The sequence below is a fragment of the Ursus americanus genome, chromosome 26 (assembly GCF_024610735.1).
Source record: "Ursus americanus isolate L20-20 chromosome 26, mUrsAme1.1.p, whole genome shotgun sequence".
Taxonomy (NCBI): domain Eukaryota; kingdom Metazoa; phylum Chordata; class Mammalia; order Carnivora; family Ursidae; genus Ursus; species Ursus americanus.
In genome coordinates, this window is record NC_142152.1 from 20,015,360 (window position 1) to 20,030,682 (window position 15,323).

The 15,323-nt window shown below is 40.1% G+C and overlaps 1 protein-coding gene across 4 annotated transcripts in view; it reads right to left on the reverse strand.

Annotated features, from left to right (window-relative positions):
• MLH3 (mutL homolog 3) overlaps positions 1–13,658 on the reverse strand; it is a 33,172-nt gene extending 19,514 nt beyond the window's left edge. The window contains exons 1-6 of one of the 4 annotated variants that reach the window (XM_045807798.2): positions 13,533–13,658; positions 8,869–12,226; positions 5,942–6,040; positions 5,166–5,251; positions 4,306–4,410; positions 3,118–3,190 (exon numbers count right to left, since the gene is read on the reverse strand). In XM_045807798.2, coding sequence (XP_045663754.2) covers positions 3,118–3,190; positions 4,306–4,410; positions 5,166–5,251; positions 5,942–6,040; positions 8,869–12,163 — 3,658 coding nt within the window. In that variant the 5' untranslated portion in view covers positions 12,164–12,226; positions 13,533–13,658. Of the gene's footprint in view, positions 1–3,117; positions 3,191–4,305; positions 4,411–5,165; positions 5,252–5,941; positions 6,041–8,868; positions 12,227–13,285 lie in introns of those variants that run through there. The other 3 variants (XM_045807799.2, XM_087856136.1, XM_045807800.2) reach the window with 3 other exon arrangements.
• Positions 13,659–15,323: the final 1,665 nt, after the last annotated feature.

Genomic DNA, 15,323 nt, shown 5'->3' on the forward strand with positions numbered 1-15,323 from the left:
GGTAATTTAATCATGTCAGAAGCTATATTTTTGATATCCTAATACAACAGAAGGCAGTTTCATAAGGGCAAGGAATTTTATCTGTTATAGTCCCAGGATATATAACAGTACCAGGCACATAACAGACACTCAACTAATATTTACAGAGTAAATGAATGAATACTTACTCTTTGGGGTATCATAACTGAACAACTATATTTTATCATAGGTGGAAATATGCAATACAAAATGCCAATTTATGAGTATACGGCATTAATTTCATTATAATTTAAAACAATGTATTTGTCGATTACAAAAATAGATGCAAATATTAAAATAAGTCAATTACAGGAATAAGTTGCTTTTAGTATTCATGAGTGACAGTAAAAACAGGTACATTTTGATTTTTAAAAAAGTATTTATCTAAGAGTACTCTTTGGTGGTATCTAACTAAAGTTGACCATTGAACTGCACGGGTCTACATATGCAGATTTTTTTCGATAAATACAGTACTGTAAATGTATTTTCTCTTCTTTACAATTTTGTTAGTAACAATTTCTATAGCTTACTTTATTGTAAGACTACAGCATATAACATATATAACATACAAAATAGGTGTTTATGTCATTGGTAAGGCTTTGGTCAACAGTAGGCTATTACTAGTTAAGTTTGGGGGGAATCAGAAGTTATACATGGATTTTGGTTGTGTGGGGGTTTGGGGCAACTCTGTGTTGTTCAAGGGTCAACTATAATCCAATGATAATACAGAAACTCAGGAGAAATTTAAATAGGCCCCTTTTGCTTCTCTGAACATCTCAGATTTTGTGGCTACACATCTCAGGTGCCATGGTATTAAACAACAAAGAGGGGCGTCTGGGTGGCTCAGTTGGTTAAGCGTCCAACTCACGATTTTAGCTCAAGTCATGAGCTCAGAGTTATGGGATGGAGCCCTGCCACGGCTCCGTGCTCAGTGCGTATGGAGTCTGCCTGCGATTCTGCTTGGGATTCCCTCTGCCCCTCCCCCAGCTTGTGCCCGCTTGCTCGCTCTCTCTCTCATAAATAAATAAATATCTTTAAACAACAAAGAATTCCAGGTAATCAAAACCTTAGAAAAAATCTATTCATTTTCCCCCAAACAGTAAAACTACTAGAATTTGACTTTCACTCATATTTATGACAATTCTAACAGAACTCTTAGTTTGCCTTTGACCTATTATGACATTTACTAAATAAATCTACAATGTAAGCAAGGTAAAAGGGAGTACTTTGAAATACAAAGAGATGAACTGTTTTCGAACTTCCAAAGCACTCCGCTGCAGGTCTACCTGTCTGGACCCAAGCCCTCCACTGCTGCTCAGGGCTCTCAGCCACCTACACTATCAAGCATTCCTCATAAATGCTCTAGAGTCTTCCAGTTTAAAAAGAAAAAAACAAAACCAAGCCTTCTTTCACCCCCACCCTCCTTCAGTCCCTCTCTTCCATGTCACAGATTTCTGAGTCTCTCCTTGGGATCTCTTGGTCCTGCAACGTCATCCATTCAGTTGTGGAGGTTTGACTTCCCTCTCACACCCAGTGCGTCACCGAACCTTGCTGACTTTATCTCCTATGTATCTTTCGAACGCACTCACTTCTCTCTAGTCTCCCCTGGTCTTTGCCAACTATCATTTTTAGGTATTGCAATATCCTCCTACAGTCTCTCTGCAGTTACTGGGACTCCACCCCACCCCCAACCCATTCTCCATACTGCAAAAGCTTTCCAATAGGTGTTGAGACAAATACAAAGCTTGTAACCCGCACTTAAGATTTGGCTGCGACCACCTTCTCTGGCCACATCTCCATGCTCTCACTCCAGCTGCCCTTGTCCTGCTTCCTCTCACTAGAGGAGAGGAAGTCACATATATGTCATTTGTCATTCCTCAGCCTAGAATACCCTTCCCTCCCTTCTTTACCTAGTTAGCTCACACTCATACTTCAGACCTCACTTTACCAAGACAACCTTCCCAGGCTTCCCTGACTGAATCAAATCTCTCAGTACGGTTTCTTACAGCATCTTGTTTCTTGGGGCGCCTGGGTGGCTCAGTCGGTTGGGTGTCTGCCTTCGGCTCAGGTCATGATCCCAGGGTCCTGAGATCGAGTCCCGCATTGGGAATCCCTGCTCAGCGGGGAGTCTGCTTCTCCCTCTGACCCTCCACCCCTCGTGCTTTCTCTCTCTTGCTCTCTTGCAAATAAATAAATATTTTTTAAAAAAACACAGTGTCTTGTTTCTCTCTTCCGTAACTTAGCTAGAATTAAAATTTTAATATTTATGTACTTATCTGTTTCTCTTACATGTGTATTTTTCCCCACCATTGCAGCTCTAGGACCTAGTACAGTCCCTTTCATGCAATAGGCACTCAATCAATATTTGTTGAATGAGTTAATGTTATTGTTTACAAACTATTGTTTTATTACAGTAGGTCACCAAGATATTGTATGTAACTCTTGATAAACCTCACATAATTCACTAAACTTTCTATGATTATAAAAGAAATACATGAAAACTTTATTAAAAAGTCAAATATTATAAAATATTTGAGAGAGTAACGTCCTAATCTGTTTCCATACTGAAAATAAGGAGATGAAGACAGCCTGAAGGGTGCAGGAAGAGGGCAAACTAGCAAAGCAGATGAGACAAGGGGTCCCTTTGCCCCCTCTCATTGTCACTCCCAAGGTAACTACTATTAATAGCTTAAAATGTATCTTATATATGTATGTCTCCGTATACGTATATAAAACTAATGTACTTTAAAACTGTTCGTTCATAATATTAATTTAGATTGGTTTTTCCAATTGGTTTTAATCTGTCTAAATCATTGCAACTGTATTGTATATAAAAAATACCTTAAAAGGAGGCTATCAGAAGACCAGCTACTTATTATCAGAGCTAAACTCCAAACTTTATTTTTTTTTAAGATTTTATTTATTTGAGAGAGAGAGAGTACAGGAGCAGGGGCAGAGGGAGATAGAGAAGCAGACGCCCCTGCTGAGCAGAGAGCCCGATGCAGGGCTTGACCCCAGGACCCCAGGATCATGACCCAAGCAAAAGGCAGCTGCTCAACTGACTGAGCCACCCAGGCACCCCCTAAACTCCAATCTTACCTGCCTCACCATTCTCTTCAGTCTTGGTGCTCATTAAACAGGCAATAAACTTGTTATCCACTTGCTGGAGAACCTGCCATACATTAAAATAAGTGGTACAACACTAAATAAAAATGAACAAAGTCTTAACTGCATATAAAGAGATAAAAGTATACTTAATTAAGAGTCATTTGCATTACAACATTCATATCTAAGACTATGATAAGGTGCTGATGAACCTGAGGGAATCATTAGGAAGGATTAAAAAATGGGCAAGTAGAATGATCAGAACACATAAAGGAAGGAGACTACAGGCTAAGGATTCTAAAAGGGACATGCTAACAAAACTTTAGAGTAGACCTGAAATGTTCCCAATAGAATGACTCTTATTAATAGGTAATATGACCAGAGAATTATTAACAGGACCAGAGATTGCTAACAAATGGGGCTGAAATAAATTTTTGAAAATTTATGCAAAAGCAAGGAAAATCATTTCGGAGGAGCTAGTCCCTTAAAGCAGTAAGTTAAAAGCCACCAAGGGCTTTACCCCCTTGGAGGCTCCTTTCTGTCCAGGTACAGATAAGGTTCTCCCCGTACTTCCCTGCCCCACTCCTAATTCTGGATCAAGAGCTTGCTTTGCTCTGGGGCACCAGGTCAATGCCAGGTTAGAAGTTTACCTATATCTGTCTAATGTCCTAATCTGTTTCCATACTGAAAATAAGGAGATGAAGACAGCCTGAAGGGTGCAGGGAGAGGGCAAACTAGCAAAGCAGATGAGACAAGGGGTCCCTTCTGCTAACAGCTCCTCAATCTGGAGTCTCCTAAGCCATGTCATTTGTAGCCTCACACAATAGAAGGTCATTTACAAAGGGGCACTGTTGTACGTTTAAGGACAATGTCCCTACAGTATTTACTTGATTTGTTAATTATTGTCAAAATATAAAGTCAATATATAATCCTTGAAACTGTGAGCCTCAATCTGTAATTCATCCCTCCAAACCTGCTCGCACTACTAAAGACATTTCTTTTTTGTAATTAAAAGTAGTCCTTTGCTTTTTCTTCTGATAATAAAAGTTCCAGTAAGATTTTAAAAAACACATGTGCCTTGACCAGGGTGGTCTAGATCATCAAATAAATCCAGTTTCACAAGAGTTAGTCCAGCTTAGGCCTCATATATATTTTTATGAGATTTCAAAGTCAATTGTTTACCTGCATCGAATGAATCATTTCTTTGGTGAAACGATAAGGATACAAGACATTGTGAATTTTAACCACCAGGCTTTTGGCCTGGCCACTGCTTACATCAACAGCAACCTAGAAAGACCCAGCATAAACATCATTTAAATTTTAATTCTTTATATCTGCAGAACTGTTTTACCAAAGGTCTCAAAATGCTTTAAAACATTCATTTTCATAGAACCTATTAGAGGTGGGCTGAATTCAGGGAACTTACAAAAATTCAAAAGGCTCTGTGAATTATTAGTCTTCAATAATAATTTTAGGTTATAAACAAAGTTACTAACAAAAACCAATACTGATTCAGAATAACAATTTGTTTATGCACCACAATCAAGTCCTTAAACACATCTTAACTGAAAAATCAGTAATCAAACGTTTATTTATTCTCTACCTTCTCTACAACACACGGAGTACATCCTGTGATAACCCGCTGAGGAGAGAACATAAACTCCCATCCCATGATGAACTGTTCTGCCAGGAGAAGACTCACTACTTTATATGACTTCTCAAGTTTTGTGTTTTTTTAATTATCACTCCCCTAAATACTCTGCCAAAGCCGCAAGTCAGGTTTTCTAAGAGCAGCAAACATACCCACTATTCACACAGATTACACATTACACATGTCTACTCCGAAATGTGTGGGCTCCCAAAATGCTAGGAATTCTGATTCCTCCTCTCTACATTAAATAGTATTTCCAAGTAAATTATTTGGAAACATGCCCACTATCCATTTGTAATTAAAAATTGGTAGAGTCATTCATGCCCATTTCCAACTTAAATGAAATTCAATTTTTAAAATAACAAGCAAAGAAAAATTGTTGTAGACCCACCTCCGGATAACGGGCAAATACTGGATTTTCCCATTCTGAGAACAAAGACTGAAGTGACTCTCTACCAGCAGTATCATCCATAGTATCTAAGGCAAAAGGAGACAGGTACAGTTGGCATCAAGAGCCTCGGGCAGAAAAAGTGAATGCATCTCGTATTTGGTGTGGTGCGGCCTCAAGACCAAAGATCAGACATATTGTTCCAATATTCTACAAATGTTCAGTGTCTGCTGGATCTCTAAATTGTTTTGATCTGTTGCTTTTTAAACTAGAGTTGATGACTGTATCTTCTGGCATTATAGCTTTTTCTCCAAACTATTTTCAAGAGATATTTCAGAACACAAGTTGAGAAGAAACCAGTTTAAGTTAGTAGCCTCACTTCCTTTAGATAAGAAATATACCTTACCTATTTGTAGAAACAAACATAATGTCTGTAGCTTTTTTGAAAATAAGAATTTTGCTTACATAAAACTACTATAACGTGGAGTGCAACTCCAATCTTTAAAAATAAGAGGTATTGTCTCAATCACAAGACACCACAGACTGTGCATAATCACCCAGTATTGACTTCAAGTCTGGAGAAGTAATTTCTGATCTAAATACACGCACTGAGTGACTTCGTTCTGCTGTTAAACAGGACCATGGGGAATTCCTGGTTCCAGCAAGGCACAGCTGGCACTGATCAAGCTTAATAATACAACCCTGCTTTTAAAAAAAAATTTTGAGTTAGGTGGTACAGTACGTCTAGCCGTCTGAGCAATCTCTGTTATTGCCCCTACCTCTGTTCTTCTGTCTCATCATAGTCCTTTCTTCCCGAGGTCTTGGAAGGAAAGGAAGAATGAGGTCGCTTCTAAAAGGATGACATCTGTACTGAGATCCTAAATGTAAAAAAGAAAACCTACACATTAGAACTCAAAATATAAATTATTAAAAAAATCAAGTTACATAAGAACATCTTTCTCCACAAACCAATCAAGAAATAAAGCAGACTACTAAACACAAGATTGAGAGTCGCAGCTCTTTAATGAAGTTATGCTGCTAACTTAGAAACCTACACTAATACTTAGTCCATTATCCATCTATACCAGACAGAATGAGCCCCAAAAATACATCACTCAATGGGCACAATTTTGTATGTGGGGCATTTGGCAACATTTGGTCACCACACTTGGGTGAGGGGTGCTACCGGCATCTAGCAGATAGAGGCTAATATCCTACAATGTATGGGACAAACCTACAATAAAGAATTATCTAGTCCAAAATGTCCACAGTGTCATGGTTGACATAGCCAGTATTAGATATACAGTGGTACATTATTGTTATCCTTCACTACTTGGTGCAAACTTCATAAGTCCCCAATTTATATGTCTCTTTTACCCAAAATAGGTTTCCATTATAACACTTATCTCACCACATTATGTTTAGGTAGCTGTCTTCCCTAATAGACTGTGAACTCCTGAAAGCCACGTCAGTGAATCCGCAACCTAGCACAGTACGAACAGTCAATAAACGAATGAATACATGAATACATAAAAGAATTAAAAGTTCTCAATATAAACTCCAAAGTCCAATAAGATCCGGCCCAAATTCTACCCTCCTCTCTGAAGGATGATTTTGAGTTTTAGAAGTAATGCCTGAATTTGACAGTTTTTGAATAGGGGCAAAACATGAAGAAACTATTATTTCAAAAAGATAAATCTGTTGGGCAAGAACTGGAAAGATTCGTTCACAATGATAAAATTAAAGGGTAAGGTGAAATAAAGTTGTGTCACCATTGCAGAAAGGACAGAGTTAAAGGCATTTTAGGGGCGCCTGGGTGGCTCAGTTGTTAAGCGTCTGCCTTCGGCTCAGGGCGTGATCCTGGAGTTCTAGGATCGAGCCCCACATCAGGCTCCTCCGCTGGGAGCCTGCTTCTTCCTCTCCCACATTCCCTGCTCGTGTTCCCTCTCTCGCTGGCTGTCTCTCTCTCTGTCAAATAAATAAATAAAATCTTTTAAAAAAAATTTAAAAATTTAAAAATTTTAAAAAAAGTAACGGCATTTTAGAGAAAGAAACCACCACGGCTTGGAGACTTGACACAACTCCTTAAAATTACCTTTATAGATCATCTCTTCAGTACAACGTAATTTACCTCTTGACACTTCATCTTAGGTAACGTTTTCCTGTATGGCTCAGCAGTGTTCCAATGCCCTTTCCAGACAGGTGACATTCTATGTGCCATCTGTCCACGGAACTTGTTTCTATACCCCACGTACTTTATTCTTCCTTATGAAACTGAGTTCACGTGACCCTTCAAAGTTCACGACAAGACTTGCTAATCCAGAAGGAGAAGGAGGTTGAAGTGTTTTAAACATCTAGGTTGATTTAACAGGAGCAGATGTTTATGTTGCGTATGGAGGCTGAGATTCCCCCTTTGTTTTAGCAACAACCACCTCAGTTTAATGTAATCAAGTTCTTTTTTGTCACCGTTTTAGAAGCAGTTGCATTTCAGGAAGATGAGGTGCCAGTGCGTTAGGCTTCCCTCTGATAAGCATTCAGTATAAATCAGACATTAAGTGACACAGACTGAAAAACACGTCCGTCTTCAGGAGCAACCTGAGAGTCTCAGGAGCAGTACTGAAAGACAAGGGTTTTCTCCTTCCTAATACTTTGTAAGTTACTACAGTAATTAGTTTTTCACAAGGAAAAAACTGGAAACCATTGAAAAATAAAGGTCTTATTTAACCTCGCATAAATCAGAGCCTCCTGCTAGAGATATTCATCCTAGGGAGAATTACAAGTTAATTTGCAATTACATTCATACAATTTACATTCTTTTGCAACATTCAAGACTTTTAATATGGATGCACATTTAATGTTTATCCTCCTGATGCAAAACCAAGATTATAGCCAGATGGAAATCAGCTTTACCCTCTCCCAACATCTGGCTCTCAACACACTGCCAAAACCATGTCACTTTTAATGTTGACTGGGACCTGAGAACTCAAGAGCCCCAACGTACGCTCTGATGAAGCCTTGTGGTACGATTTAAAAGCTACGTTGTCTTCCTGAATAACAGCTACTTATAGCATAAACAGATCGAATGGGTTAGCACTGTATATTATAATAAGCTATATTTGAAATGTATAGTTAGGAAGGTACATACTTTACCTATATCCCCAAAAAATTATGGTCAAGTCCTCTTTTCTAAAAACACAAAAAAGTTCATAAACATAAAGTACTGTACTGAGCCATAGATTATCTGGGAAACCTAGGATGATTACAGGATCATTCTGGCCCTTTACCTGGGAGTTGCAGAGAACACCTTCCAGAAAAATACCACACTGGCATCGCAGGTATCTTTGCAGACAAATTTCTAGGAGTTGTATGTTTGGGAGAGAGAAGAAAGTGGGGTGGGGAAGCACTGTGGATCTTCTCAACTATTAATAGTATCATTTTCATTAAAACCGGTCTCATCCTCCTATACGTCCACACAGCCATAGACACACACATACACACGTCCATTCTATTATGTCTTTCATTGTATTTCTAGATATAAATAGTATTGGACCTAGGGAACCTTCATATACCATAAAACACATTTTATAATTAAACTTCAAAATGTTCCATCAGCTGAGATAATCTCTTTGGGCAATGATTATCTCGTGCCTTGGCCATGATTTCTACCTTCAAAAGCATTTCATGCCTGTGAGTACTACACGCTTACCATTCTCATGCATGACATCCACAGCTATCGTCGTCAGGTCTTTAGTACAAGCAGCCTGAACGTCCTCAGTAGGAGCAGTGAAGGTGCTGAGTCCAGTGATTTTGTTGATGTAAACCATTCTTCCCAGGGCCACATCAAAATGCTGCTGCCAATCCGAAGGACATGTGCTTGACGCTTCATCTACAGAGCAAGTTCTTGCTGTAGATTCTTCACTCTGAAAACATGTTCCGTTTTGGTCGGAGGTGGAATCTTCTACATGACTCACTGACATTCTACTGGGAGAGTCAGGACTTCCTATCTGTGGTTCCGAATCTACAAGAACATCTGAATCTTTACTGACGACTTTAGAATGATTACAGGGTGACACCAAAGGAGTTTCTGGTATCACAGAGTTCCCTGTTGTATTATTGTTAGAGTACGTTTCACTATCTTTATTGAAGGAATTATCCTGGGTGACAGAGTCCAACACTGGAATGATGCCACTCTCTGTTATTTCATACTCATTTTGAAATAACTTACAAGAATCCAGGGTTAACCCACTGCACAAGTCACGGTCTTTCCTCTTGGAATCTGATAGTGGAAGTTCATCAGAATGACTCATCATTTCCATTGCCTGAGTCTCTCTTTCCGAACCTTTCATTCTGGATAATTTAGAGGCTAAAGATTTAGGAGACTGCTTGACACCTAAAGGTTTTATGTTAAAATGAGATAACTCCTTTAGAGTTACAGGACTTTCTCTTAAGCAAGGCATCTGTTGTTCCAAACAATCTTCTTCACTGGCGAACGGAAACGTCTTTGAGTAAAGGATGTGACTTACTGGTTGACAACTATTATTTGAGTCATCATGTTTCATAGTAGTGACTTTACAAATGTCTGAGTTGTCTAAGTGATTTTGGTCTGTCCACGGAATGTCAGGTTCAACTTGAGGACTGAGACCGGTAGAGATTTCAAAATTATTATTTTCTTCCACTTCTATGTTCAGAGGATTTTTAACCTTCCCATATTGCCTCTTAAACTTCTCTAAAGATCCTAGTTGTGAACTTAAGCATAGCTTCTTATGGGTTATGGGTTTGGAGGAACCAATCAATTCATCTATTTTCTTACTACCATTTGAAACATGTGTACACCAAGGGGAAGAAGAGGATGTGTCAGGTAATAAGCAACCTATGCGTGATTTTTTACTACTTTCCTGAGAAATAGAAACATTTTTATAAGTTGCTTCAAGTTTGTTCTCTAGTCCAAAATGTATATTTGTTCCACACAATGTTTTGTTAGACAGTTGAGCAAATTCTTTACTTAAAGTGCTGGTTCTAACTTTGATGTCTGGAGTCTCAGCTGAATGGCGTGCTCTATTTATAAATGTTTCTTTGGCACTTGAGGGACCAGGTTGAATACAGTTTTCAAGTAAATGTTCTCTTTCAGTTGATTTAGTTTGCTCATTTTGTACCACATGAGTTATAAAGCCAGTGGAACATAATTTAACTTGTCCATAACTAAAAATGTTTATTCTTCCACAATTACTAGGTTGTTTTTTTCTTTTCTCTTCCTCTCTCTGAGCACCATGTACTCTCAATAATGTTGTCCCAAGAGGCAGAGGTTGGCATCCCATTTCGGTAGCATCTTTAAATCTCTCTAGTTGATTCTGAGTTCCGTTATTTTTCAGGATACTGGCAGCCATCCCATTAACAACAGTACTTGCATCCTGTATTTCTAGATCATCTCCACTCTTCTCAAAGTGGTATGATGTCTGAAAAGGGCTTGCCAACATTTCTGAACTTGTTCCACAGGGGTTTTCTAAACAGTTAAGTTCTAAGCAAAGTTTTTTGTGTTTTTTGTTTTCTCCTGATTCTGATACTTCAGCTGTCTGTTGTTCTAAGATCCTTGATTCTGAGCAAGAGCTAGCTTTGACTTGTGAAGATGACTCCGTCACTGTACTATGGCCTGGGCCATCTGATTCACAAGCATACAAAAATGAATCATTTTTTTTTCTGATACCTTCTGAATCTCTAGAATTCCGTGTGTTTCCTCTGTTTTCTATAGTAGCTTTTCTTTTCACAGCTTTTGACTGAAAATTAAACATTTCATAGGAATCCAAAATACTATTACATGCTTTTTGGAAACTGACCTGGTCACCCTTCTCATCAGAGGACACATGCTTCTGAAGAGTAGCACTAAATAAACTAAAATCATTATCTTCACTAAATTCTTTAATGTCCTCACCTGATAATTCCACAAATAATTTTTCTTTCTTTAAAAACATTTTCACTCCTTCCTGAACGCAAACCAGAACAGTATCCCAGTTCTGAAATTCAATCAGCGTCTTTGCTGGCTCCATGCACACATCGTATTCACAGAACCGGCACTGCATATTGACTACATATATCCCGTGGAGTTCTGGGTTAGACCGATGTCGAGGACTTGAATTCATCTGTCTAGCGGCAGAGCCATTCTTTGGTTTGCATATAATACTTTCTTTCCTCAGTAAAAAGTCAATGAATTTATGCAGCTTTGTCCTTAAAATTAGTCTTTTGTTCACAAACAAAAATTGCATATTCTTATTATAATGTGCTTCAGAGCTGATATAGCCACTAAGCTCAAACTCCTTATATTTAAATTTTATGTCTCTTAATTTTTGGGACTTAGCCAGTCCATAAATTTGACAAAACCGGGAACATACATCTTTGGTTTTGGGGAGCTGAAGAACCATGGAACCAGAAACATCATTTCTCAAGGAGAAAGAAATGGAAGGGTGCATGAGTGAGAGAGCTTCTATTCTCTGCCTAACCTTCTCAAACTCCAGTCTAGGATCCATGCATTTCCTTCTTACAGGTAACTGATAAAATAGGTTATACACTGTTACTGTTGTCCCAGCACTTGGTCTAGTCAAGTCAGCTTCACAAGCTTTCAGGGCTTTTCCATTCTGAAACAGTTTCACAAAAGTTTTCCCTGTCCTGTTTTTCTTGGATGAAATTTCCACAGCACTGGCCATGTCAGCTATACTTGCCAAGGCCTCCCCTCGGAAACCATAAAACCTGGGATTCTCCAAGTCCTGTACAGAGTTGCATTTACTAGTGAAATAACGATATCCCACCTTGTCTATATCATCACTCCCCATCCCGAGTCCATTGTCTATCACTTGAACTTGGAAGGTTTCCATATTCACCCTGACAGCCACACATTTTGCTTCAGCATCAAGACTGTTGAGGGCAAGCTCCTCAACACATTGGCCTAAGGAGCATATAGCCAAACCAGAACGCAATCTGGCTTGTACTTCAACTGACAAGCACTTGATCATGGCAGGTAGAAAGCTGGTAAGAATGCCAGGCACTGGTTTCCTTCTCTCACCGGAAATAACTGCCTATGGGAGGAAAAAACACACACACACACACTATCAAAGGCTCAGAATTACATAGCATTATCCATTTCTCTCAAGCATTACAGAGAAATACCATTTGAGGTAAATTAAATCTATTAAACCACACTGCAAAAAAACAAAACAAAACAAATTACAGCTTTGATCTCTAGGCAGATCACACAGCTCATGTTTGGTGCAATGGATTTAATATTCAAAGCAGCATTCACAATTTCATAATTTTCACTGCTCCTTTCTAAATCCCAGCCCTAAAGTGAAATCATAATCACAATTGAAGTTGACCCGTAAGACAGTGTTCAAAATTCTAATCACTTCACCAAAAACAGATGTCTGAATTAAATTCAGCTAGAAATTCATGAAAAAAATGTCCAAGCTAGTTTCATAATATTTATACATTACACAATAACCATGATTTTTAGTAAAAACTCATCATGAAGTGTTAAGACACAGGAAATTTAAAAAACCAAACTGTGTATCAAGAAGAAATGGGCATTAAGAGATTATTATTCATTATTATTGTTGGTTAAATGTTGCCTCAGAGGAAAGAGACTGGGAATGGAAAAGGGTAAGGCAGGAATTTCCTTTTCATTATCAACTTTTCTGTATCATTTGATTTTTAAATCTTGTTCACACATTAATAAAAAGTTTTCAGAAGGTCCCTGTATTAACAATCTTTTGGTATTTACAGATGGCTGCACCCTACCTTCACAACAATAGTGATGGTCTGGGGCTGTCTGAACTTGATTTTACGTTTTCCTGTCAGGTATAAAACATTAAGATTACGGTGCCACTAAAGCTCTCCTCCCTTCTTCATAGGTGAGAGAGCAGCAGGAGCTGGACCTCTCGCAGGTGGTAGGGCTAGTTTTTCCAACCCGGGAACACCAGAGCTATATGTTTTAAGGTAACGAAATTTGCAGCCGGCAGCAAATGAGAGGTGAACATTTAATTGGTATTCTGACTGTTACCCAACTTAACGATTTCTTGATGACACCCCAGCCTTTTCCGGGCCACAGTCAAAGGGGGAGATTCGGTCCGGGTCCCCACCTGCGAAAGCTCCGGCGGCGTGGGGGCGGGGGGAGGGCAGGACCGCCGGCGCAGGTCCCCCGCGCTCTGGCTCCACCCCGTCCCCTCCCCCAACTCGCAGGCCCAGCCCCGCCGCCCTGACGCACGAGGACTCCTGCAGCCCCGGCGCAGCTGGCTCCCAAACACGCCCGCGGCGGTCGTCAGGGCCTTTCCGCCGTTAGAAGGGCTCCCGGAACCATCCTTTGACGCGTGCTTTCCCCCAAGTCACCTCGAACAGCGCTTCACCAACTCCCGGTTACCAACCGCCTCGGACGCGGGGCGCGCGCACGTTGGCCCGTGAGGCTCATGCACGCGCCACGAGCATGCGCTTCCGAGGTGACTCGCAGGGAACGCGCTTTCGTCGGTGACGCCCAACTGCGCACGCGCACCAGCTGTTCTCTGATTGGGAAACTACGGGGGGATCTCTTCTTGTTGGTACCCCGAATTCTCAATCCTTATCCCCCTCTAGCGTGGTGTGAAAAGCTGTTGCTAGCAATTTTCACTTTTTTCTCGTTTTCCTTTCCCCCAACCTCCTTCGCGCGTCCTAGCAACCATTTAATTCAATGTATCTTATTTGTGTTTTGTTAGATCTTTTCTCACTAGAATGTTTACATTCTATTTGAAGGTAGGGAGTTTATCTATTTTGTTTACTTTTCAGTGCCTGTCCTGTTAGGCACTCGATGGATGAATAAATCCACAGCCCTCCATCTTACAGTTATAGCATTTCATAGGTGGAAAAAGACTGAGAAACTAGTCCGACCCTCTTAATTTACAGGTAAGGACACCAAGACTCCTTTCATTTACTTTTTTGATGTGTTCCTAATGCCACCACAGCTCCTTTTCTAACTGAATGAGAACTGTGAGAATACTGTGAGAATAGGTGTTTGGGAAGTTATTAACCAATCCTCAGTTTTTGCTGTCTCATTTTCATTGAAACCTATTTTCAAAAATTGTAATTTACGACGAACTTGCTAAATTCGGCAAGCATTTGTTATATACCTGTTTAATGGCTGCCCAAGCCAAATTGGGAAACGTGAAGGGCTGATGAAGCAAAATCCTGATTATTGCTTGTAGGGCTGCCGTAACAAAATACCAGGCTGAGTGGCTTAAACAGTAGAAATTTATTTTGTCCCAGTTCTGGAGGGTAGAAGTCTGAGGTCAAGATGTTGACAAGTTTTTTCTGAGACCTCTCTTCGTGGCTTGTAGATGGCTGTCTTCTCCCTCTGCCTTTACCTGTTCTTTCCTCTGTGCACATACATGTCTGTGTCCAATTTCTTCTTTTTTTAAGGACACTGGGGCATATTGGATTGGGACCCACTCTAAAGACCTCGTTTAACCTTAATTACCTCTTTAAAGGCTGTACCTCCAGACAGTCACATTCTGAGGTACTAAGTGTTAAGACTTCAACATGTGAATTGGGGGTGGGCTGGGGTGTGTGATGTAATTTAGCCCATAACATAGCTTTATATGAAATCCTTGCCCAGAGGAAAGGAATGACAGCAGGAACTCCAGGAGAGTAAAAGTAATTAGTCCAAAATGTCATTTGAACAGCTAACAAATTGAAATTGTGGTATTTGTTATTATTAGGTGTACAATTTCTTGAAGAAAACTTCATGGAAACCATTTTAAAAAGTGATTTGGGGAGGGGCGCCTGGGTGGTACAGCGGTTAAGCGTCTGCCTTCGGCTCAGGGCGTGATCCTGGCGTTCTGGGTTCGAGCCCCACATCAGGCTCCTCCGCTATGAGCCTGCTTCTTCCTCTCCCACTCCCCCTGCTTGTGTTCCCTCTCTTGCTGGCTGTCTCTATCTCTGTCGAATAAATAAATAAATTCTTAAAAAAAAAAAAGTGGGGGCGCCTGGGTAGCGCAGTCGTTAAGGCGTCTGCCTTCGGCTCAGGGCGTGATCCTGGCGATCCGGGATCGAGTCCCACGTCAGGCTCTTCCGCTGTGAGCCTGCTTCTCCCTCTCCCACTCCCCCTGCTGTGTTCCCTCTCTCGCTGGCTGTCTCTCTGTCACATAAATA